The sequence below is a fragment of the Somniosus microcephalus genome, chromosome 14 (assembly GCF_052327205.1).
Source record: "Somniosus microcephalus isolate GS21.2 chromosome 14, FLI_Smic_1.0, whole genome shotgun sequence".
Taxonomy (NCBI): Eukaryota; Metazoa; Chordata; class Chondrichthyes; order Squaliformes; family Somniosidae; genus Somniosus; species Somniosus microcephalus.
In genome coordinates this window covers 95,533,561-95,559,839 of record NC_141000.1, presented here as the reverse complement: position 1 = coordinate 95,559,839, position 26,279 = coordinate 95,533,561, and the positions used below count along the sequence as shown (strand labels likewise).

Sequence of the window (26,279 nt, the reverse complement as noted above, 5' to 3'; positions counted from 1 at the left end):
GGAGTCCTGTGAATGAGTCTCTTTCCCCTAACCCTCCAATCCTAAAAAAAATTGCAGACACTAACAAAAGAAGTCAAGTCTTGTTAGATTTGTTAAAGAAGCAGCAACGCATCTATATTTATGAAAGGTCCTATACAGTTTTTATCTACTGAAAATTTTCCAATCAGCAACTGTTACCGACTATCGGCTGGTGAAGAGGATGCAGTGTTCCAAGAAAACAGAGTACACTGCAATACCTGTAAATGAAAACAAGATCATGCTCGGTATCTGACTGGAATATACAGGACACAGTCCTGACCCAAATCACAGTTTGAACATCTTCAGGATCATCCAGAAAGTTAAGAAAGACAATGACTTGGCAGAAAGTCGACTTCTATCATATAATGTTCCCTCTAATTTTTAATTTTGGTGCACGGTCCCGCACAGTATCTTTTCCAGCAGAACAGCTGGTGTGCGGCCTGCGCAGGACCTCCCGATCGCAGCATGGCCGCACAGCTTAGGGGTAAACGTTGCTCTCATAGCATTCACCAGAGAGTTTACAGTAAATGCCTTTTCTACCACGATACAGTCATCAAAGCTCACAGATAATATTACCAGATATTCATGCCAGCATGGATCAATGCCTGTACATTCCATTAATAAAATGGGTCATATTAAAAAGTTGTAGAATATCGCCGATAGTCTAATTTATTCTGCAGGGCTCCACAACAATCCAGCAGGAACTCCAAGTACTTCGGCAATGTCAAGCGCAAGTGACAGATGTAAATTTCCCCAGAAAAATGTGAAATTGTTCTTCCGACTGAAATGCACTATGAAAGGAAGTATACCCGGAACAGTAAGATTATTACCTGGGTGAAGGAACATCTAGGGGTGCAGATACATAACTAGGAAATTACCATAAAAAAACCCAAATAGGATTCTAGCTTTTATACATAGGGAACTGAATATAAAAGCAAGGAAGTGATGCTGAATTTGTACAAGACATTGGTTAGACCACTGTTGGAGTAGTGTGTGCGCTTCTTATAGAAAGGATTTCACAGCCATAGGAAGGGTAATGTGAAGATTTACTACAATGATATAAATAATAAAAAGTTATAGTTACGAAGTTAGCCTTGAAAAATAAATTGGGACTTTTAAAAAAAAAAAACTGGAACAGAGAAGATTAAGGGGGAAGTTTTTAAAATTCTGAAAGGTTTCAGGAGGGTAAATGTTGAAGGGTTGTTTTTTAGTGGTTGGCGAATTGGCAACTAGCGACAGAGAGGAATAATTTTTAGATGATTAAAGGGGGAGGTTAGAATTTTTTTCACACCGAGGGTTATTAGAACATGAAATGCTTTACCACAAATGACTATTGAGGCAGAGGCTATAATGTAATTTAAAAGGGAATTGGATATATATTTGAAAAAGAATACAAAAGGATATGGAAAGGGCAGCAAAATGCGATTACGGTAGACAGCGTTAGTTGCCTCCTTCTGGGCTGTCATTTTTATGATTCAGTTAAGAATCTTATTCCTAGATGCGATCTGGATTAGCTAAAGTTAAAAATACACTGATTCTGATCATTCCCGCCTTTCATCTCATTTACAGCATTCCCCCTGCTGCATTCTTTCACTGGAATCCATAATCCACACAAAGACTTGAACTTGCTGCTCAGAATTACCCGAAAGTGTCACACAGGAGAGTTATGCGAGCTATAAAACACCAAGCTGAATGGTACGGTACAGTGCCTAGAACGGGCAATTAGAAGCTGAATAAACAAAGAGCAGAATGTAACCCGAGAAGTAATTACTTCATATGAAAGGCTGTTAACTTGCCGAATATAGTCTATTCCTGATAATTCAAAGTTGGTTTTTTGCACTAAAAAAAAATTGAATTATTCAGTTCATCTGAATTAAGGAATGTAAATAACATAGCAAAGTGAGAATTACGTGCTAAAAATTTAAATATCAGATAATTTGAATTAAATATCTTTGAATTAAGAGCACAGTGAATTAGAAGCCCCATTAGAAGTATTCAAAAACTAATTGAACAGGTTCCTGTTTCAATAGGTGCATATAAAGAGAAAGTTGAAAATGGTCAGAGTAAGTGCTGAACGTCAACCTTAATGATGGGAGACTAGTTATCCCGAGTTAACCTTTTCTATTGTCCTGGCCAACATTGTCCCCCTCAACCAACAGTACTAAAAAAATGTCTCAAATTAACCAGTCAGTCGTTCATCTCACTCACTGCTGTTTGTGTAATACTACTGGCACAAAATGGCTACTGCATTTGCCTACATAACAGTACTTCAATGTACATCAAAAGTAAGTTGTGTAAAGCACTTTGAGACATTTAAATGTGATAGGAATAATAATATTTGCCTTAATGTGCCTTATGTGTTTAACCTATTTCAATAATAAGACCAAATGGGCTTTATTCTCTGATTGGATCTCATGTTGCAAGAATGTTGTTTTCATTTGAAAGCACCATCATGTTTGATCCATCTAATAGCAGTTATAATGTAGTATGTAGCCAACAGTGCGCTGAATAAAACTCTTGTCTATCACCTCAGACCCTATTCAGCCACAGAGCCAGCAGACCACATTACAACCACGCTAAAATAAAGACTTTATTGCGGACTGTCCGAAGCAAAATTTATTTTTTGCAGTTTAGAATCCCACCATTCTTAGCATTTATTAATTCACTGAACTGCCGTTCTGACTGAAATCCGTAGTCTCTGGAAGACACCAGGCTGGAGATTTTATCACAGCTGAGTGGAGAGTGGATGTGACCACACAACAGAGGTGGCAGTAAATGAGTGAATATCCTGGAAGTGGTTCAAACAGGAGATGCTGAAACATGAAATCCTTGTACAATACCTGATTCATTTGATGTCGAGTACGATACAAGGAACCCTCGACCAGAGACGTGAATCCCGCTCATGAACTGAACAGTGACTTCATTGCTCTCTGACTCTATAACCTTCTCCCACTGAATTCCAAGTCCACAATATTTACCTGGAAAACCAACAAAACATGAAGAAGCAGCTTTTAAACAAACCATTCACACTACATTTCACAGAATAGACAGAAAACAACAGTTTTTTTCAGTTCTAGTTATAGGTAGTGATTAGAAACCCAACGTGGAAAATCTTTTCTAATAGCCTGCACCAATCAAGTCTGGAGCTCAGGCTAAAAAAAAGAGGTCTAGAAGGAACATCCAAAAACTCAAGGTACATAAGAATACTAGCTATGCAGGAGTTCACCAACTATCCTATCCTAATTTTTTTCCCCTCCATGCCTAAAGGAATTGACTTCTTTCTGCCATATGGATCTCCATGCTTTTCAGTATCTCACCCAAGAAACCAGGCAGAGTATTCAATTACAGAAGGCATCATAGGAGAGTCCAATTCGGAGTTTGCTTGACAACCACACACAACACTTTCAAGCAGAGATCACTGGACAGCAACCAGGAGCAGAAATCTCAGCCGAATTTTACCCTCCATAGTTTGGGCCAATTGAAGTGCCTTAACTGTTGCCCCAGCCGAGATCGACTGCTTAGCATAGAACAGGAATTGAAACTGGACCTTCTGGTCTGTATGCCTTGGTGCTACACTGGGCTGTGCTTTCACCAAACAGGCTATCAAGTGAGCTTTGGGGACCAACTTCTATACAACACAGGCAAACCAATAATTCCAGTTTATTCGATCCATCAGAGTGAATTTATCACTCAGGCTTGCTTCATTCATGGGATAAAACCTGAACTGAACAGCTCTCCTTGAATATCCTCAGCTGAAATACTCTGGGATTATTCAAACACTCAACTCTCATTTGCCATGTTGGGGTCATCCTGCCATGTACCATCATCCATTAGCCAAGCAGTGCCAAGGCAGTGCTGCAGAATGAGGCAGTGTCAGCTCTGTATAGGCCGTATTCTGTAGGAGTCTGCTCCTCTTCATTCAAATTATTTTTCAAGCAAAATTGCCGTTTGATTGGAATTGCTTAATTCGAATTACTGAATAATTTAATTTTTTTGTTACAAAAAAATTACTTTGGATTTCAGATCCTTGCTTAACAGCAAAGAGACAGGGCTGTATTCAAAGTCGAGACAGGGCTGTATTCAAAGTCTAGTCTTACAGTCGAGGGAGAGTGCTCTAACCCAGTTCCCAGGAGATCTTTCAACCAGATTTCAGTATGTAAAAGAGGCAGCAAAATCATCTTAGCAAATGCCCCCCCAAAAGTCATTTTTAATTAATTGCATTCGTTGAGTAACCCAATTTCATTTGTAATATGCGATGTGTCAAAAGGGCACAAAACTAAATGCAAATAAATAACTATCGTCAAAGGGGCACAAAACTAAATGCAAATAAATTATAACTATCGTCAAAAGAGCACAAAACTAAATGCAAATAAATTTTAACTATTGTCATCTTCTAAAGAGTTAAAACAATTTATTGCTTTAATCCACTTTTCCAACTCGATTCCTGATAGCACTCTCATCTACTTTGTGGCAACACTGTACTGAGCTATTCATTTTTTAATTGAGTAAAGATCTTGGTTGCCTCTAACCTAATAATAAACATAACCGATAAGATCAGTGCTGGTACCAGATGCTCTGCTTTGTTATTCAGAGATTTGATGAGGCAAGCTAACTAACTGCATTCAATGCACACATCATGAACACCATGCAGAATTCACAGGAATGCAACAGAATTCCCACATTTTTCAAAGGAGCCCTGGGGACCACCGTATTTAACTCTTAAACCATCGGGCAACAATTTTTATAAAGGAGCAAACACACAGGGGACATAATAATCCAGTCTTCCATGCTACTGTTCCCTCTTAAAGGCTTACACTGTAGACTGATGTATCATTGACCAGTTATACACAGCTTGTGCCAATGAGAACAGTTTCAACTTCATGCCAGTGCAAACAAAGTATTGTAATTTGGAGGTAAAGTCACTCAAAGCATACTTGGGAACATGCTATGAGACCACCTGCTGGAGGGGTGATAATAACCAACCACTGTTAGATGGTTTTGCAACACTTGGCTGACATTCCACTTGGTTGACATTCATTTCAGCATTCTACGTTTACATTCCCTCCATCACCACACTATGCCAAATCCTTTGAAGATCCCAGTTATAGCCCCCTATCTGTTTCTCTATCACACTCGCTGCTCTAATCTCCCCCTCATAAAATATGTCACAAGATAGTATGTGAAGGGGGAGGAAGGAGAAATAAGGATTGCTGCGGCAACTAGGTCAAGGTATCTTGTGCCCTGATGTCACAGTCCATCAGTGCCCTCTTCCTAACTAGAAATCAAGAGCATTACACATGGAAGAGTACAAGCTTTCTCTACAAATCAAGTTTTTAAGAGTAGAAATGACGATGAAATTTTACCATACAAATGCTTAATGCACACTCTCAAATTCCTCTTCGCTATTTTAATGATGACATTAGCCCATTTTTTAAAAAATGGTTAACTCCCCCATTAAAATGGCATTGGGGAATTTGATGAGATATTACACATTTATAATGATATAAAATCTTGCTCTCAGTAATTTCTATCCTTCTAAGACTTTCACTATTTTGATGACTTAGTCCCAATCAGAGTGAAACTGTTCAGACTTTCTAATCACACCACTATTAAGTAAACCATATGTACTCAATATACTCCAGATAAATAATGTCACTCTTCCATTACTCTACAACTAAAAAGTGACGCTTTACTTACCAATTTCACTTCGGCTTGGACCAAACCCATTGTACAGTCTTAAGTAACTCATGTGACAAGAGGTAGAGTCTTCAATATCAAAGTCCCCAAATTTAAAAATAATTCTCTGACTGGGCTGTACCCGGATCTCCCACTCACAAACGGTGTTATTGGGGTAAGTCTGGGGATAATTTATTGAAGCAAGAGTTCCACTCCCTGGACCAAGAACAGTGTGTCCACAACCATCACCTGAAAAGAATAATAAATATTTTTAAAAGTTGTAATAAGCAAATTACAAATTGTAGAAAATTGCCTCACAACGTAGCATAAGTTCCCTCAATACAGAAATATTTTGTAACTTTTAGGGATTGGAGTTTACCAGAGAGAGTGCCACGAATACACCTCAGCATCACGGAGAACTCTCAGGTCAGCCTTATATAGTAAAGGAAATCCAGTGACTGATCTGTAGCCCCTAACTGTGCAGAATATATTTCAGTCATTGCTCAGTGGTGCCACTCTTGCCTCAAAGTTGTAGGCTCATGCCTCACTACAGAGACTTGAGCACACAATCTCGGCTGATACTTCAGTGCAGTACCGAGTGAGTGCTGCACTGTTGGAGGTGCTGTCTTTTGGATGAGATTTTAAACCGAGACCAGTGTGCCCTCTCAGGTGGACGTAAAAAATGCTAAGAGCAGGGAACTTCTCCTGGTGCCTTGGCCAATAGTTATCCATCAACGAACATCACTGAAAAACAGATTATCTAATCATTACTTGTTGCTTTCTGCGAGACCTTTCTTGTGTGCAAATTGGCTACTATGTTTCCCAATATTACAACAGCGACGACATTCTAAAAGTACTTCATTGGCTATAAAGTGCTTTTGGATGTCCTGAGCTCATGGAAGGTGCTATATAAATGCAAGTTCTTTCTTTTTTTCCCCCATTCATTCACGGGATGAGGGTATTGCTGGTAAGGCCAGCATTTTATTGCCCATCCCCTAATTGCCCTTGAGAAGGTGGTGGTGTGCCGCCTTCTTCAACTGCTGCAGTCCATGTGGTGAAGGTGCTCCCACAGTGCTTAGGGAGGGAGTTCCAGGATTTTGACCCAGCGACACTGAAAGGAGGACGATATATTTCCAAGTCAGGATGGTGTGCAACTTGAAGGGGAACTTGGAGGTGATGGTGTTCCCATGTGCCTGCTGCCCTTGTCCTTCTAAGTGGAAGAGGTTGCGGGTTTGAGAGGTGCTGCCGAAGAAGCCTTGGCGAGTTGCTGCAGTGCATCTTGTAGATGGTACACACTGCAGCCACAGTGCGCCAGTGGTGGAGGGAGTGAATGTTTAAGGTGGTGGATGGGGTGCCAATTAAGCAGGCTGCTTTGTCCTGGACGGTGTCGAGCTTCTTGAGTGTTGTTGGAGCTGCACTCATCCAGGCAAGTGGAGAGTATTCCACCACACTCCTTACTTGCGCCTTGTAGATGGTGGAAAGGAGGTGAGTCACTCGCCACAGAATACCCAGCCTCTGACCTGCTCTTATCACTAGGATCATACTGCAGAAATGAAATAGTATCACAACTATAGATTTTTGCTTTCCAAACTTGGGTTGTGGCTGGACAGAGCGTCTTGAGCAATATGAAAGTATAGGTGTTATGCAATTTGAGATGGTGAATTAAGAGTATCACAAATGAAGTACATTGTACAACTTTTATGTATATTAGTTTAAAAGCAATTTTCCTACAGTGCATTGGTACTAATAAGCTAAATAAGCCCAGTGACAACATTGTATTTATTTCATATTTATACGACAGATATTTTATAATGGCCGCTAGCTAGCTGATCTGACTGAACATGAACTATAAAGAACAGATACAGCACAGGTCAAATCTAATGCATTACCTCACGATGACACAAGTGGATTGGGCATACAAATTCCAGGCTGTGCCACAGAGTACTAGGATGCCAGTTTGTGCCCCTTTTTCTCCATGTTAAGTTGCTGTTTGCAGCTGGAAGGCTCGAAGCAGAGCCACGTCCCAACAGTAGGGAAAACTGAATTCTTACAAATTTCCTGAAGGCTGAATACTGTAGATAGAAACCTTTCACACCAAAGGGACAGACAAAAGGATGTTCTTATAATGTGTTAGCAGTACTACTACACTAGACTGCTAATTCTCCATTCCACAAATGATACCTCAGACAAATCAAAGATGGGATCATTCAGTTCAAACCAGTTGATCTGAATTGGTTTAAAATGAGACCAATTGGAACTTTTGGGAACATTTCCACAATCAGAAGCACTGCTCAAATATTACAAGTGTGACGAATGTAAAGATCTTCATGGTCACGTTCGTATCTAGTCTTCATTTTCATCAATGGAACTCCCTTACGCCTTTCAGCATTTTCTCCAAAAATATGTTCACTGACCTTTTTTGTGGTGAATTATCCATAAAATAAAACCACAAGTTCTAATAAATGTTAAAACTATAATATCTATCGCTTGCTGGCCATCTGTGATAGTCACTCACTTCCTTCCTAAGTTACACCCAGTATTTTTCCATGGCTTGATCCTCTCCTGCACGTGTCCATCTTTTGTTATGCCTGTTCTGATCTCTGCAACATTTCTTTTTCAGAAGAACATAGGCTGAGGAGAAAGGGCCATTTGCCCCACCGAGCACATCCTTCTAATACTCTAGATCTCCTGGGCCAACATCATCTGCGTTTTAAACACCCCCACAATTTCCTATGCTGCTTGGTTGATTATTCCAGACATATAGGCCCGGACTTTGCAGTCAGCGGTGAAGTGACATCGTTCGCCTCCGATCTCAAAAGAAAGCTGCCCACAAAGATCTAGCGAGCTCGGTGATGTGGATTTCACCTTTGCCAATGTTAATTTCATTCTAGCACCATCTATAGGGGATCTCCGGCGTCCAGCAAGAGTGATATCATCAAGCAGGCTAAGCAGCCAATCACACTGAAGAATTCTCACAGACAGCAAACCAGGAAGTATAAAGCACAGGTTATCCATCACTTTTTAAACATTTTACAGAGAGTGAAATAAAGATTGGGACATACACACTGGAATAAGGTAGAGGCTGAAATATCATAAACAACCTTTAAAAAAATTATTTTAAAAATCTATGGAATTTATATCATAATGGAGAAATTTGACATTCCACAAATATAAAATTAGTTTTTCAGGGCCAGAGAAGTTGTTCAGCAGTAATTATGACTTAGTACACTATTAAAAACCCAGTTACACCTCATTCAACAAGGCTTAACTTTTTCAGGGGTTTTTACAGTGAGATTAGAGTGTAAAAAGTGGAAGTTCACGTCAATTCAAGTGATTTCTATCTGCGAGCACTCCAACAGCGCACCCTGTAGAGGAGTGGGGAATCACTGACAGCAATTTCTGGATTTCCACTTTTAACTGCACATGTGTAGATGCTTGTAGTTGCTGTCAGTTTTACAAGGCAGTTTTGCCGTTTTGGCAAGCACTGACAGTTTTGCCGTCATTACAACCACAAATTCCGGTCCAATATTTTACCCTGTGTTTCAAGAAGTACCTTCTCTTCTAAATTGACTTTTCATTAGTTTATATGTATGTTCTTGGGTGCTACTATTTTGCCTTATTTTAAAGTGTTATATTCAGGATTTACCTTCTCTACCTGATATTGTAACTTTATAGAACTTGCCAATGCGAGAGCCGGTCCTGTTGATTAAATACATCAGTTCAAGTGACACTGCATTATAACAGACTGCGGGACTAACAGCATTAAGTTAAGAGCAACTAACCCCTCCAATTTTGTGAAATGTGAACAAAATGCAGCTAAAACCTTTTAAAATGAGGACAGTAGGACAGGGACACCGACTACGTCTATAGCCAGGTGGCAGTGGAATACAGAAAATAGGGCATCTATTAGTGCAGGATACACATATCACTGATTATTATGCTGTATAAATGACAAAGAAGCTGCCCCGAATGTAACATTATAGCCGGCCTATAGCAGTAATATCTAGTGTGGCTACATTAGGACTCAAACAGCCATAGCAGGAGACAGCATATACTGTCAATAGAGTAGAGTGCTCATAGTTCAATGTTCAGTCTGCTTTCCCTGGATAAAGCAGACTGCTTGCAGGTGGGAAACAAGCTCACTTCTTTATTGGGATCAATGGCAGTTCTTCTCTCAACTCCACCATTCCTGGTTTACATATGACATAGTGGAGATAGAGAGGAACTGAAAACACATTTGGGTAACTGCATGGAAGAAAATTTTAAAATAACATCTGCATCTACAGTTAAGAGTAGGACCTCACAACAAACTAAAAAAAGCTCGCAGTATCACTACTTGAGAGGTGCCTGGGGGTGACAGAAAGCAAATATTACTCCTTTTTTTTTTTTAAAACAAAGGTAGCAAAAGTGACCCAGGAAACTACAGACCCGTGAGCTTGACCTCCATTGTGCGTTTGGTTCTGGAAACCTTTAAGGGAATATCATGGATGGAAATAAAATCCTAAGATAGCCAATATTGGTTCACGAAGGGGAGCTCTTGCCAATCTAATGTACTGGCTTTCTTTGAGGCTGTGACAATGGAGCATAATAGGGGTAATGCAGTGGATGTGGTGTACTTGGCTTTCAGGAAGGCCTTTGATACAGTTGCACTGGAAAGGCTAGTACAAAAAATAAAGAAAGTGGGAATCAGTGGAAATATTTTACAATGGCTGTGTAATTGGTTGACCTATAGGGACTGTCACCAGCCTGGGAGAATGTTACCAGTGGGGTCCCACAGGGGTCTGTTTTGGGACCTCTTTTGTTTAATATCTTTATAAATGATCTGGACCTAGGAGTCACAAGTGCAGTGGCTAAATTTGCAGATGATACAAAGCAAATGTAGGCGCTAGACTCCAACGCTGAACAGGATAAGCTACAAGAGGATGTGAATATACTTGGGAATTGGGCAGACAGGTGGCAGTTGAAATTCAATGTAGAGAAATGCAAAGTGCTTCAAGTGGGGACAAAAAATAAAGGAAGGGACTATTACTTAAATGGAAAGAAAATAATGTGCATGGAAAATGAAAGAGAGATCTGAGGGTCCTGATTGGCAATAAATTGAAGCGATCGTAAAAATGCTCGATGGTACGGAGTAAAGCAAATCAAATGTTGAGATGTATTAAAAGGTCAATTATAAGCGGAAATTGTGAGATTATCCTGCCACCTTACTTAGAATGTGTACTATTCTGGTCGCCACAGTACAAAAAAGGGATATTGCAGCTTTTGAAAGAATACAGAAGAGAGCAACCAGAATGATTAAGGCGATGGAAAGATTAGATTATGAGGAGCGATTATGTTGCGAGGTGATAGAAGTGCTGTTTTTAGGATTCTACAGGGACTAGATAATGCAGTCCATGACAAGCTATTTCACATTGTCCAGAACAGTAGAACTAAAGGGCACTGCCAGCGCTTGAAGGGGGGTAAATTCAAAACGAATCTGCAGAAATAATATTTCAGTGAGCAAGTGGTCAATCTGTAGAACAGGCTCCCTAGGGAGACGGTGGGAGCAGTTAGTATTGATTCAGTCAAATGAATATTAGACAGATTTCTTCCAAAAAATAACATTTTGGGATTCGGTATGTGAGTAATTTGAGACATGACGTGGCGAGTGTAGCATGCTTGGGAGGAACAGGAGACTGTGGTCATATAGTTCCCAGAGCTCTCTCCCACTGTGGGTTTCCTCACATCATGTCTGGGTCTGTTGTGGACTAATTGATAGAGATTAATTGCTATGATTATCCATTATCATTGTATCATGCAACTACCAGGATGGTAGAAAGCGAATTCGATGGACCCTGGTCTTTTTTACTCTGGCAATTCCTATGTTCCTATTTGCAATGGAAAAATCTGATCATTTAACAAGCCTGATACTGCTGTGGGAAATCTGAGGATATGCAAATCCAACAGTATTAACATTATATATAATCTTAATGATTCACCTTATTGTCCTTTGTAAGATCGCTGGCCAAACAATTTAATTTAATGGGATTACATTTTTATTGCGAGACAGTCGAACCCACAAATAATTATTTGATGTTAACTGCACGATTATTTACAACTTTACAGCCGAAACTGTGGCACCAATTACACCAGATGAAAATCGGTATTGCAGTGCTGGCCTATTCCGGAAAGAGCAGCTTGTTCTCAAGCAGTGGCTATTCTGCTGCTGGCTCTCTGAGGATAACTAAATCATGTGCCTGACCCCACGAGTTGAGGACTGGCTGGCTCTTCTTAGAACATGACCGTCACAGTGTGTCCTTTTCATTTTAATAAGAGCAATATATATATTTAATAATAAAAATGCTGTGCGTCCTTCAGTAAGTTGTTTGTGGTTGTGTGGAATGGTTTAAACAGTACTTGCATATTTAATAAGACATTTCATGCTGATGACTTTAATATGATGATGATGATGCTGATGTTACTGGGTGTGCTCCAGTTGGAATGATGCTTAAGGCAGATACTTATTCCTCCCCAAATTCCTAATCTGAACCATATGAGTCAAAGGGATAAACTTGTGTTTAACCAGAAGCAAAAGCCTGATTGCCATTCTAGAACAGTACTAGGCAGAGTGTGTGCTGTGAATGCTTCGCACGGTGGGGGTAATAGGACCCCAATTTGCACAGCTTGGGGCCTAGGCAGCTGAAGGCATGGCCGCCAATAGTGGAGTGATGGAAATCGTGGGTGCACAAGATCTCAGAATTGGAGGAGTGCAGAGATTTCAGGGGGTTGTAGGGCTGGAGCAAATTACTGAGAGGGAAGGGGCAAGGCCATGGAGGGATTTGAACACAAGAATGAGAATTTTAAAATCGAAACATTGCTGGACTGGGAGCCAATGTAGCTCCGCGAGCAGAGGGTTGATGGGTGAATGGGACTTGGTGCAAGTAAGGATACGGGCAGCAGAGTTTATCAGCTCAGGTTTACAGAGGGTAGGGGGTGTGATGGCAGCCAGGAGAGCAATGGAATAATCGGGTCTGGAGATAGAGAGGCATGGATGAGGGATTCAGCAGATGAGCTATTTACCCCTCATATTAGCTGGTGGTCCAGCTGAAGAGGAGCCCAGCAGATAAGTTTGAACTTATTTTTGGACTGCTCCTCTGGGCTCTACAAAAACAAGCTGGACCTCTGCTGCACTGAGTCCTTTCCCCCCCCCCTCTCCGGACCTACCTTCTTCTGGACTAGAAGCCGACTGGGCTGCTCAATATTGCCGGCTCATTTTCTGCCCGCAGCCCCCCGGCCCAATTCTAATAAGGCCCGGCTCTCCAAATGGACCAGGCCTCCTGTCGGGACTTCTGGGCGGCCAATGGCTGTGCTTTGCCAGCCAGCCCAACCAAAACCTGCCAACCATCAAAATCTACCTCTCCATTTATCAGAATCAAAATTTACCAATAGTAAAAAGAACACAGGTAGGGGAATAAATGAGCTATGAATAGTTAACAAGGTTTTGGGACACTCATCATAACCCTGCTCTAAAGTTGCACTGATGTTATAAGTCACTGGAACAGAAGGACAGCACCACTTTGGTTTGCTACATCAAACATACCTGATTTGTATCGATTCCCCCACAGCCTAATGTGTATTACAAATAAATACATGATGGAACGGCAGAATATTGCTTTCCTCTAAATAAACACACTGGAACTTTGTCATCTTTAGTGTCCTGAGAAAGTATTAATGTCCAGAGAGATTTTAGCCCCAAAGCAATCAGATCCTGGACATGTTGGGACTCGGAACGGTGTACTCCCAGATACCTACTCACTGCGATGCACAATATGTTAGTACCTAATGCCCTACGAGGGCACTTACATTAAAATCTTTATTCATCATTTTTAGGGGATGAAACACAAATAGCTATTGCGTCAGGTGTTAAAATCTGGATTGCTTTAGCACCTTATGCCATTGCTTTCAGTGTTTAGCTCCCACTTGAACATGTCCCACAGGATTATCATCCAATTTATGTCAGAAGCCTCACTGGGCAGCAGGTAAACAGGCCGTGCTTTGGTGCCTAAAATTTCCCACACAATGAACTGCTGATCTTAGCCAGGGTGCTAAACAGAGAACTAGGTCCTCAAACTAAATCCCAGTATTCAGTCAAAACAGTGATACAGCTGGAGAAGGGTGGAACAGCTTTAGGTCATTTCCAATCAAATCCAACATTTTTGCATTTAAACTTGCATTAGGCTCCCGAGACAAAGTTTCTTATTCTATTGATACGAAATTCATATCATTTCACAGAAGTGAACGTATTACATACATGTTAATCTATCAACGACCATATCCAGTGGTCCAGTGACAGCTCACAAATGACGGAGTGGAGGCGTTTGGGCCAAATGATCTACTGGAGTTGTGCTCTCATGTCCACATCGAGATTCAACAGAAAACATAGGCATACTTGACAAAAAATAGCTCCACAAAATAAATAAGAATAATCTACTAGATTCGATGCACTATTGTGGCAAATGTGTTACCTGGGCCTCCTCCTGAAATAAATCCAACAATGTGTGCGCCATTCTCCACACACAGAATGGATTGTTTCCTATGTAGGTTCAACTGTGCCGTGAGCATATGAAGTATTTGGGTGTCTTAATACTAATGAAGACCTGGACTATATTCAGAGCAAGAGTCTATTGTTAGCAATGCAATGCAGCCGCCGTGTTCAAAATGGGGGTGCTGACAATTCAGCCTCTCTGTAGTTGGTGACAGAAAAAAAACCTATTTATATTCATCACTGGCAGCATTTTGCTTCTGGAGACTGAGAACTAAACCACTTCCAACGTGTGATGCTTTCCGTCCCCAGGAGCAGGCTTGGTGCCTCATTTATACTGCAAGCTTTGTCTCCAGAATCAGGGCAACCTCTGGATATCGTACTGTAAATATAAATGAGGAATCAGACTGTCGAACTGCATTCCGACATCTGGCGCAATGGTGAGCAACAAGGAATTTGTCAGTTCAAAGTCAATCTTACACCAAAGCCATCTACAAATTCCAGTCAGTAGTCTGAGGGATTTTGGGGAATGGAAGCCCTGATTTGCAATGTTAGGATTCTCCCATCAGTCCTACACAGGATAATCAGTATGGAGGCAGCTACATATCGAATTTGGGAGCCCACCAAAAATCTTTTGTATTGTACGAGTTGAATTTGTAATAGCTGCAAATTCAGCCTCTGCTTTCCATGACTGCACTTCCCAGGCCTCCAACAATTCATGTACAGGTTGAGCGTCCAAAATTCGGAGTTCTGGAATCCGGAAAGTTCTGGAATCCGGGACAATTGGTGGCAGGGTCATCCGGAATCTGTAAAATGTTCCTGAATCCGAACACCCTGTCAAACCGCAACCTGGGCCCAGACATTTCTGGACTCGGAACGCGTTTCTGATGTCCGAAGTCCGGAAACACCCGAGCCCAGGTTGCGATATTTCCAGACTTCGGACATCAGAAACACTTTCCGAAGTCCGGAAAAACACGAAAACCGGCTCGGCCTCGGTCCCGAAGTTGCCGGATATGGGACGCTCAACCTGTAGTAAAAAAAGATACATTTTAGCACTATTACTAAGCAAAGCTTTGTTGGTACACTGGAGCTTTCTATGAAAGCTATAACGCCCCCCCCCCCCCCCCAAAATAACAAGATGTCATAAGAACATGTGAAATAAGAGCAGGAGTCGGCCATTCAAGCCTGCTCTGCCATTCAATAAGATCATGGCTGATCTTCTACCTCAACTCCACCTTCCCGCACTATCCCTATATCCCTTGATTCCCGTAGTATCCAAAAAATCTATCAACCTCTGTCTTGAATATACTCAATGACAGGAATCCTCTACCTTAGAGGGGTGTGGATGCTCAAAGATTCACAACCTTTTGAGTGAAGAAATGTCTCATCTCGGTCTTAAATGGCCGACCCCTTATTCTGACACAATGACCCCTGGTTCTAGACTCCCGAGTCAGGGGAAACAGCCTCTCAGCATCTACCCCTGTAAGAATTTTGTATGTCAGCTATAATGGTTCTGGAGTCAACGAAATGTGCACACACCCAGACCATTTACATAACAGAATTAAATCCCAAACCAAAAATTGGTTAAATTGATTCAATGACAACAGAACGAAACATGAAAAGCAAAAGCACATTTCCTGAGCAGCAACCATAGGACATCATAGCCTTCAGTGACCCAGGGTCTTCCTCCTGTCCAAACTACATTAACATGAACAATATTTTCACCTCGCTATACTGTGAAGATGTCATTTTAATAGCACTAGACAGTTCTGCAAAACATCAATGCCATTTCTCCCTTATTAAGTATATCTCTCAATCTTTTCGCTGAATGGTGAATAATTACATAAAAGCTGTGTGAGATACATCAACTTTAAAAAAAATTGAGCCAAGTTGGCCACAAAACAAAAAGCCCCGAGGCTCGGAAAGTATATGGTTTTAAAAGAAAAAAAGTAAACTGGTTTGCCTTTTTAGGTTGCAGTTGAATTTGCTTTAAAAATCCGTAGTTTTCATAGGAAAGATTTGCAAGAGAAAATAAATCAAGCTGTTTTACAAAGTTCTGAGCATTTAAAAATCTAAGAAATAAAACATCAAAAAGCCTAAGGCATCTGTGCATGATTACATTTTAATGTTTTTGCTTTTTTTTTTAAAAAAAAGACTGCAATAAATGGGAGTATTGCAACTAGAGTAGATGAAAAGAGAATATCTTGCGTATAACTTTCCTTGCCTTTTCATGGAGCGCCACAAAGCAATACTCCCTCTATCCATTAGCAAATTTTCTGTTTGATAGTAAATTAAATTTAAGAATTAAAGTAAATGGGCACCTTTATAGGTAAAGGAAAACAAGCTGAACAGTGACTATTTCCATACCAGCTGCTATACAAGCTGTCGCTTAACTGTTCAGTTTTGTTGGACCAAAGATTTCAAAAGTCATTGTCGCACAGATACACCATCAATTCACAGAACACTCAGTGCAAATTTTACAACTAACATGCTACCCATTGCCAGCAGTGATTTTATAACCTATTTTCTGCTGGATCTAGTTGCTTTTCCAGCTCATCTAGTGGGACAGACTGAGATCTTGACATTGTAAATGAATCCTTCCACTCAACTCGGAGATCATTGCCGGAAACTATCTGTGTTTGCACAACCACTTTGGATTTTATGGAATATAAACACAGGGAACTATAGTGCAGTGGTAATGTCACTGGGCTAGTAATCCAGAGGCCTGGACTAATGATCCACAGACGTCATTTCATATCCCACCACGGCAGCTGGGGAATTTAAATAAATCTGGAATATTTACTAGTAATGGTAACCATGAAACTATCGGATTGTCCTAAAAACCCATCTGGTTCACTAATGTCCTTTCGGGGAAGGAAATCTGCCGTCCTTACCTGGTCTGGCCTATATGTGACTCCAAACCCACAGCAATGTGGTTGACTCTTAACTGCCCTCTGAAATGGCCTAGCAAGCCACTCAGTTGTATCAAACCACTACAAAAAACATTTTAAAAAATGAAACAGGACAGACCACCCGGCATCGACCTCGGCACCGGCTACACCCAGATCAGTCGACCCTGCAAAGTCCTCCTCACCAACATCTGGGGACTTGTGCCAAAATTGGGAGAGCTGTCCCACAGACTAATCAAGCAACAGCCTGACATAGTCATACTCACAGAATCATACCTTTCAGCCAATGTCCCAAACTCCTCCATCACCATCCCAGGGTATGTCCTGTCCCACCGGCAGGGCACACAGTGGTATACAGTCGGGAAGGTGTGGCCCTGGGAGTCCTCAATATTGACTCCGGACCCCATGAAGTCGCATGGGCGAGGAAACCTCCTGTTGATTACCACCTACCGCCCTCCCTCAGCTGATGAATCAGTACTCCTCCATGTTGAACACCACTTGGATGAAGCACGGAGGGTAGCAAGGGCACAGAATGTACTCTGTGGGGGACTTCAATGTCCATCACCAAGAGTGGTACGGTAGCACCACTGCTGGCTGAGTCCTGAAGGACATGACTGCCAGTCTGGGTCTGCGACGGGTGGTGAGAGAACCAACACGAGGGAAAAACCTACTTGACCGCATCTCTACCTGTTGCAGTTGCATCTATCCATGACAGTACTGGTAGCAGTGACCACCACACAGTCCTTGTGAAGACGAAGTCCCGTCTTCACACTGAGGATACCCTCCATCGTGTTGTGTGGCACTACCACTGTGCAAAATGGGATAGATTCAGAATAGCTAAAAACTGGACATCCACAAAGCGCAGTGGGCCATCAGCAGCAGCAGAATTGTATTCCACCACAATCTGTAACCTCATGGCCTGGCATATCCCTCACTCTACCATTACCGTTAAGCCAGGGGACCAACCCTGGTTCAATAAGGAGTGTAGAAGAGCATGCCAGGAGCAGCACCAAGCATACCTAAAAATGAGGTGCCAACCTGGGGAAGCTGCAACACAGAACTACATGCATGCTAAAATGCGGAAGCAGCATGCTGTAGACAGGGCTAAGTGATCCCACAATCAATAGATCAGATCAAAGCTCTGCAGTCCTGTCACATCCAGTCGTGAATGGTGGTGGACCATTAAACAACTAATGGGAGGAGGAGGCTCCATGAATATCACCATCCTCAATGATGGTGGAGCCCAGCATGTGAGTGCAAAGACAAGGCTGAAGCATTTGCAACCATCTTCAGCCAGAAGTGCCAAGTGAATGATCCATATCGGCCTACTCCTGAGGTCCCCACCATCAGAGAAGCCAGTCTTCAGCCAATTCGATTCACACCACGTGATATCAAGAAACGGCTGAGCGCACTGGATACAGCAAAGGCTATGGACCCTGACAACATCCCGGCTATTGTGCTGAAGACTTGTGCTCCAGAACTAGCCATGCCTCTAGCCAAGCTGTTCCATTATAGCTACAACACTGGCATCTATCCGACAATGTGGAAAACTGCCCAGGTATGTCCTGTCCACAAAAAGCAGAACAAATCCAACCCGGCCAATTGCCACCCCATCAGTCTACTCTCAATCATCAGCAAAGTGATGGAAGGGGTCATCGACAGTGCTATCAAGCGGCATTTACTCACCAATAACCTGCTCACGGATGTCCAGTTTGGGTTCCGCCAAGACCACTCGGCTCCCGACCTCATTACAGCCTTGGTCCAAACATGGACAAAGAAGCTAAATTCTAGGTGAGGCGAGAGTGACTGCCCTTGACATCAAGGCAGCATTTGACCGAGTGTGGCGTCAAGGAGCCCTAGTAAAACTGAAGTCAATGGGAATCAGGGGGAAAATGCTCCAATGGCTTGAGTCATACCTAGCACAAAGGAAGATGGTTGTGGTGGTTGAATGTCAATCATCACAGCCCCAGGAGTTCCTCAGGGCAGTGTCCTAGGCCCAACCATCTTCAGCTGCTTCATCAATGTCCTTCCCTCCAACATAAGGTCAGAAATGGGGATGTTCGCTGATGACTCCACACTGTTCAGTGCCATTCACAACTCCTCAGATAATGAAGCAGTCCATGCCCGCATACAACAAGACCTGGACGACTTTCAGGTTTGGGCTGATAAGTGGCAGGTAACATTCGCGCCACACAAGTGCCAGGCAATGACTATCTCCAACAAGTGAGAGTCTAACCACCTCCCCTTGACATTCAACAGTATTACCATCGCCGAATCCCCCACTATCAACATCCTGGGGGTCACCATTGGCCGGAAGCTTAACTGGACCAGCCACATGAATACTGTGGCAACAAGAGCAGGTCAGAGGCTAGGTATTCTGCGGCGTGTCTCACCTCCTGACTCCCCAAAGCCTTTCCACCATCTACAAGGCACAAGTAAGGAGTGTGGTGGAATACTCTCCACTTGCCTGGATGAATGCAGCTCCAACAACACTCAAGAAGCTTGACACCATCCAGGACAAAGCAGCCCGCTTGATTGGCACCCCATCCATCACCTTAAACTTTCGCTCCCTCCACCACTGACGTATCGTGGCTGCAGTGTGTACCATCTACAAGATGCACTGCAGCAACTCGCCAAGGCTTCTTCAGCAGCACCCCCCAATCCCGCGACCTCTTCCACCTAGAAGGACAAGGGCAGCAGGCGCATGGGATCACCACCACCTCCAAATCACACATCATCCTGACTTAGTGTATCGCTGATCCTTCATCGTCGCTGGGTCAAAATCCTGGAACTCCCTCCCTAACAGCACTGTGGGAGTACCATCACCACACGGACTGCAGTGGTTCAAGAAGCTGGCTCACCACCACCTTCTCAAGGGCACTTAGGGATGGGCAATAAATGCTGGCCTTGCCAGCGGCGCCCACATCCCATAAACAAATAAAAAAAACACTATATAAAAGAACGTGGGCTCGTACAGAATAAACAACGTGGGCTCGTACAGAATAAACAAAGAGGATTTTCTGCAGCTTCCGTATGAAATAATCTTCATTGTTAGTTAGTCTGTAGTCCCAGCAACTTGTGCTTAAACGCCAGAGGAAGGCCTGTGAAGATACTAGCTGAGAAAGGATATAGAAAAGTGAGCAAAATATAAAACAGCATCGCCCTCCTCCCACCAAGTAAAGTTAGGTTAACTTCCACATTCTTGCATTTGCAATCATAAATTAATATGTCCAGAGCAATCAGAAGCAATGCTCAGTAACACAGGGCACTATCAAGCCATTGAAACCAGCCAGAGTCAGAGCTGGAAAACATCCCAGGCTACATGGAGAGTGACAAGGCGCTGTTCAGCTTTGATCAGTTGATAAACAAAGCAACCTGCCAGCCTGCAGGTATTCGATGTGCTTCTCACTGCCTTTCTACTGCATCTGGTTGCTCATGGCCTGTTGCAGCTCTTCTATATCCTACCGACTTTATCAAAGATGTATCTGATTCCATTGATGATTCACTTCTTCTGACTAAAAGCTGGAGTGTAAAACTTATTTATAACTGCCAAGTATACTTGGGAACGCTCAAAGTAACAAAAGGCCGATTCGCCAAGTGGCAAGTTTCGTTATAAACATTTTTTACTGCACTAGACACAATCTATACTCTCAAGTTTCGTCACATTTAATAATCTCAAAGATCCAAGTGGCTCAGTAGCTAATGTTACGTTATAGGTGAAAAGGAGCTACAGGATCTAACTTGCTGCAATTCAATATTATATTATAACAAAACAACTTCAACATAAGTTAAATTTGAAATTTATTACACATCAAACTACAGGTTTATTTTACACCTGATGTCAGTTTTAATGAGTTTCCTCTTTACACCTAGTGTGCGTATATAAATCCAATAACAATGTTTGCCTCTGTAGCCTCATGATCCAGCTTTCTGATCAGTTCATTCTAAGCTAGTGTTCCAGTTTTCTGATTTATTCTGTTTGTCACAGTAGAAACACCATCAATTAGTAGGAAAAATAATTCAGGTTTCTTTCTGTTGCCATTACAATTGTCTGCTTAAATGTCCACAACCAGCTCAGGAAACATAGAAAAACGACGAGGCAGGTCCTAACTTATCTCAAAAGTTGACCTACCACCTCTTTTCCTCATTGCCCCATTATCTTACTGGCCACTTTGCCACCAGCACCTCTGCCATAACCTACCACTTGCCGCGCCCCTCCCCAAACCACTCCTGCTCATCCCTGGACCTCCACCGCTCGGCCTGCAAGCAAGATCACGGGAGATGTAATGGTGTTCCTAAATTTTCATATCACTGGATTGTACGGTGGCATGGCTCATGAGTAATCTGGAGCAAGGTTATTAGGTTTAACTGTTAATCTGGCCTGTCCCTTTAAGGCCACTGATCAAGTGGTCCCTGCGGGTAGCTGCTTGTAAATTTCAGGCACCGAGTTACAGGAACATAGAATTAAATGCCTGCCTTTCTATTTTTTCAAAATTATTTTTCATTTGTAACAAAGTATGATGCCTGGAGAGTGACAGACACACAAGTTTTATACATACTAATCTCCCACGACGATACTCATGCAGAAAACTAGCAGGTTTGTAAAAAGATATGAAGTGATAAATTTCTCTCTCATTTCATTCATTTAAATTGTAGCGAGGAAGTCAATGCTGCATTTATATGTTGGCCCAAAAACTGCTGTCAAAATAATGGCAAGGCTAATAGCACTCGCCGTTATTTAAGTGCAAATGCCACAGCAATTTCAGGCAAGGGCAGATGCGCAATTAAAACCGGAAATCAAGAAGTTGCTGTCGGAGATGCGCCGCTCCACCGCTAGCTTTGTCCACCGCTGGGCACCGTTGCTCCCCATTCAAATGCATTGAGCGACGTGAAGTTGCTGTACTTGCACGGTAGATATGAAGTAAACTCGCCACAGAAAGTTCAGTCAAGTCAGGTCCAAGTATCCTCTTAACACCGCGAGAAGTGCTAATTGTTGCCAGTCAACCTCTCGCACTGAAAATTAACTATTACAAGTTTGGAGTCTCATTCCTTCAGGTTTTAACTGCTGTTAAGAGATTTTTTTTTTTTAATTACAATGTTTTTATTACTTTTTGACTCTTTGTCTCTCTCTTAATCCAATCTTTTCTTCCCTCTCCTTATTTCTCTTTCTGTACCCGATTTAACATTAAATTCACCCCCTCTAACTTACACTTCCTTGTTCAGACCGTGCTCTCTTCATTTCACAATCCTTTAATCTGATTGGTTAAGGAGATACACAGTTGCTTGCCCTGTTCACACAGGCGTCGGATGCGCTGTAGAGGGCGGTGCGCTGTTTCCATATTGCACTTCCAGCAACTTGCAGGGCAAAATCTCATGGCGATTAAATGGGAAAGGGCAAGTCTAGCTAATGGTGGACTCTGTTCACTGACCGGTTACAGGAATTTTTGGACCAATATATTGCATGTATGGAGTTTTAAATGTATTGAATATATAAACTGTTGGATTGCAATGTGTAATTTAATTAATTTTCAATATAGTTAGTAACTGAGTTAATTATTGATGTGACTTTAAGAATTTTGCACAAGGGTAGTGGGATACAGGTAATTCCCTGAGCACCTTCAAATCAGAGCTGGGCTGTGTTGGGGAGAGGAGGAACAATATAGAGCGGATGTTACGGATCGGGCTGATTTTAATGGATACTAAGTTTGTAATCTTATGCATGCAGTTTAAGTGTGGTGGCTCAGAACAATTTTTTTTTTAAAAAGAGAAATAATACTCTCAAAATGTTTTAAGAGGTGAAATTATTTGCAAAAAGTAGGTTTATACTTTGCTGGCCCTGGGGGCAGTGAGTGGGATCAGCAGGGCGTTCTGGATTAGTGGCTCCTGCTGCCTCTTGGTCACTGATGCCAGGGTCTCTCATAACAGAGCGCTGCTCAAGACTTTTAGCTACACGGCACAGTACAGTTGAAATCCAAGGGTTTTTGATGTTTGAGTTGTAGCTGCTTGTGCGTATTCAAATTCAGGTTGTTCGAGTTTAATTCGGCACTGGGCAACTGATGTATTGTAAATGGGAGCTGGTGCAGGTCTGCGATAGTGACGCCACATTTGCAGTAATGTAAAAGGATCAAAAACAGGGGAGGCTGCTGGGGGATAGATTGTATTTTCTATGGATTGAGGCATCGGTGTTTAGTGGAGGTTGCAGTTGAACTGGCTCTGGCTGACTGCAAAGGCTGAAGTGTGGGGGTGGGAGACCCAGTAGCTCAATGGTATGAAGATAGAGAGATAGTTGATGACACTATCTGTAGGAGTGCAGCAGCTGTCAGGCCTACTGGGAGCCAGGGAGTGGGAGAGAAGCAGGTGTTGTACCTGCAGTGGAGCTGGATAGGGAGAGTATCAGAAAGCAACTGTGGTTATGGAAGAATGGGAGTAAAAATGTAAAAGAAAAATAAAGATTTGCATTTATATAGCACCGTACACAGGGCACACCAAAGCACTTTACAGCCAATGAAGTACTTTTGAAGTGTAGTGACTGTTGTAATGTAGGAAACGCAGCAGCCAATTTGCACACAGCAAGGTCCCACAAACAGTGATAATGACCAGATAATCTGTATTAGTGGGATAAATATTGACCAGGACACCGGGGAGAACTGCTCTCCTTCGAATAGTGCCACGGGATCTTTTACGTCCACCTGAGAGGGCAGATAGGGCCTCGGTTTAACGTCTCATCTGAAAGACAGCACAAACGACGCTGAGGGAGTGCTGCACTGTCAGCCTAGATTTTGTGCTCAAGTCTCTGGAGTGGGATTTGAACCCATGACCTTCTGACTCAGAGGTGAGAGTGCACCCACTGAGCCATGGCTGACAGCTACGTACAAGTATAGGAACGGAGACTGGAGTGTTGAAGTCAAGAAGAGAGCTTCGGCATATTGGATTGGGCAGGAGGAGCAAGAGAAGAGAATTGGCAGCAAGGTAACATTTAAATCAATGGATATTTATAGCCGTGAAAGTGAGTGGCAAACTTTCACCCTTTTGATATTTCAGTTTACTCAAAAAGCTACCCATGTTATCAGTTAGTAACTAAATGTCACAAACATAGTGATACATGATAAATTTATCTTGTACATGCCATCATACTTTTGCTTTTAGAATTGCATGACGAGCACTATCTTGTTTATTGTATATATCAATGACAATGGGTTGCTGATTATTGACAATGGATCCAGTTCTAAAGCAGAACAAAGCTACTTACCTAGTCTTTTTGGGACAAAACTTAAACAGAAACCCTACTCTTGGCAGAACTCAAGCAAAAGGTGAAGATGGGCAACATTTATATACAGATTGCATATTCTTGACTGTAGAATACATTTGAACACACTTGGAGGGTGTCATTTATCTCCCAATATGGGAACATATTCTCTTAGGGCTCCTCCCTATGTTACAAAACCAGTCCACTAAAAAACCTCTCAGTTCCAGAATTATGTCGAACTGACACTGCCGAAAAGGAAGGCAAGTATCTCCTACAGATACAGCTATAAAATTAATGAGGAAGTAACATTAATGAAGTATCAAACTCAAAAATTACAACTGCAAACCACGAAACACCGAATTGTTCAAAAAATGCATCTCTTTATCATCTAACCAATTTACAGCATTCGAATTAGATTAAAGCAGAAAGCTTAACAACTGGAGAAAGAAAATTGGCCTGTAGGCCACAAGAAAAAACCAGATCCTACCTCTTTAAATGTTCACAAGAGCCCCGGTGGATCCCATCCCCCATCCCCAGCTTTTACTTAATCTCTGAACTACTCCAGAAAACCTCACTTCACTGTTACATGGAAAGGGGGGGGCGGGTGTAGAAATACTAAACACTTCGTAAAGACCACAAACCAACTCCAGAGAAGTCATCAAAGCTCACCAACAGCCCCTGTCCCTACCGACTGAGAAACTAGTGTAGAGAGAAAAGCCCAGAGTTTTACACACAGCAGACTCCTCTCTCTCTCTCTCTCTCTCTGAGACCCACCTTTCTGTCCGATCGCACTGCTAAACGTTGCAACCAAGCAGAACAGGATGCCGATCTTTCTGATGCGTTTTCCTCTCACCGTTCCAGCCTCCATGCCGAGATGAGAAGGGAAGGCATAATGCGGCGGCGTTGTTGAGCGATCGCACTCCGGCACTCTCACTCACTCAAGTCTGTCCCCCGCCGTTTAGTGAAAGGCGCTCTCTCTCGCTCACTGCCGCAGCTGCAGTTTGGCCACAAATCCTCAATCACTGGTCAACCACTTCCGCCCATCCCACAATGCAGGCCGCCTGCTGGACACACTGCCCGGCCCCCTGGGTGGACATGCTGCTCCGAGACACCCCGCAAAAAACCCCAACCACCTCTCTCTCCGCTCAGCTCTGCACCCTTTCCCCCTGTCCTTGGTACATTCGCGCCATTCATCTGTAACAGGGATCTGCTGCAAGCCTATCTTTGAGCACTTTGGGAACTGTGCAGAGATGTTCGCCCAGTTGGGGCTGCACTTTTAACTTTTCTTGGACAACATAAACGCATTATAATATCTGTGCTGCTTTATTTATATTTATATAGTCAGTAATATGTGACAAACTAGCGGGGAGGGGAGGGTGGGGATGGTCAAGATGCCAGTAGAAACCATGAGGACAAAGTACAGATGTTATTGGCCTCAATGTGGGAGTGGGGACTGGTTTCTGGCATAGCTTGTTGGGGTCTACAGTGAGTGAACAAGCCTCAGTACCCTTAGGCTCTGCAGGGGAAATCAGAAAGGGTTCCCATTCCTAATTTCTTCCCAGTACTATTGCTGGAGAGTTGCACACGTGGATAGGATGCGACTTATGTGTGAAGCCCCTCTGATTGAAAAGGCTGCTGAATATCATCCTTCCAATATGAGTAATTATATTAAGAGAGGAAGAATAACAAAGCCTGATTGGTGGGGAACACAGAGTGTTGGATTTTGAAAAAACCATGATCTGAATGCTCTACGTCATCTCATAATAACTGAACTCAAGTCATATTTGGAAAGATATGGTCCAATAGCTCCTCAATTGCCATCTGCCATCAAGCCGCAGTTGTTGCACAGTAATACAGGAAAACTTTTGTTTTGTACAAGGCATGACAAAATGAATTACTTCCTGTAAAA

At 42.4% G+C, this 26,279-nt stretch overlaps 1 protein-coding gene across 1 annotated transcript in view; it reads right to left on the bottom strand.

Annotated features, from left to right (window-relative positions):
- The window catches only part of dcbld2 (discoidin, CUB and LCCL domain containing 2), a 114,957-nt gene extending 89,334 nt beyond the window's left edge, over positions 1–25,623 (bottom strand). The window contains exons 1-3 of the mRNA XM_086006989.1: positions 25,145–25,623; positions 5,716–5,943; positions 2,859–2,996 (exon numbers count right to left, since the gene is read on the bottom strand). Coding sequence (XP_085863115.1) covers positions 2,859–2,996; positions 5,716–5,943; positions 25,145–25,238 — 460 coding nt within the window. The 5' untranslated portion in view covers positions 25,239–25,623. The remainder of the gene's footprint in view (positions 1–2,858; positions 2,997–5,715; positions 5,944–25,144) is intronic.
- Positions 25,624–26,279: the final 656 nt, after the last annotated feature.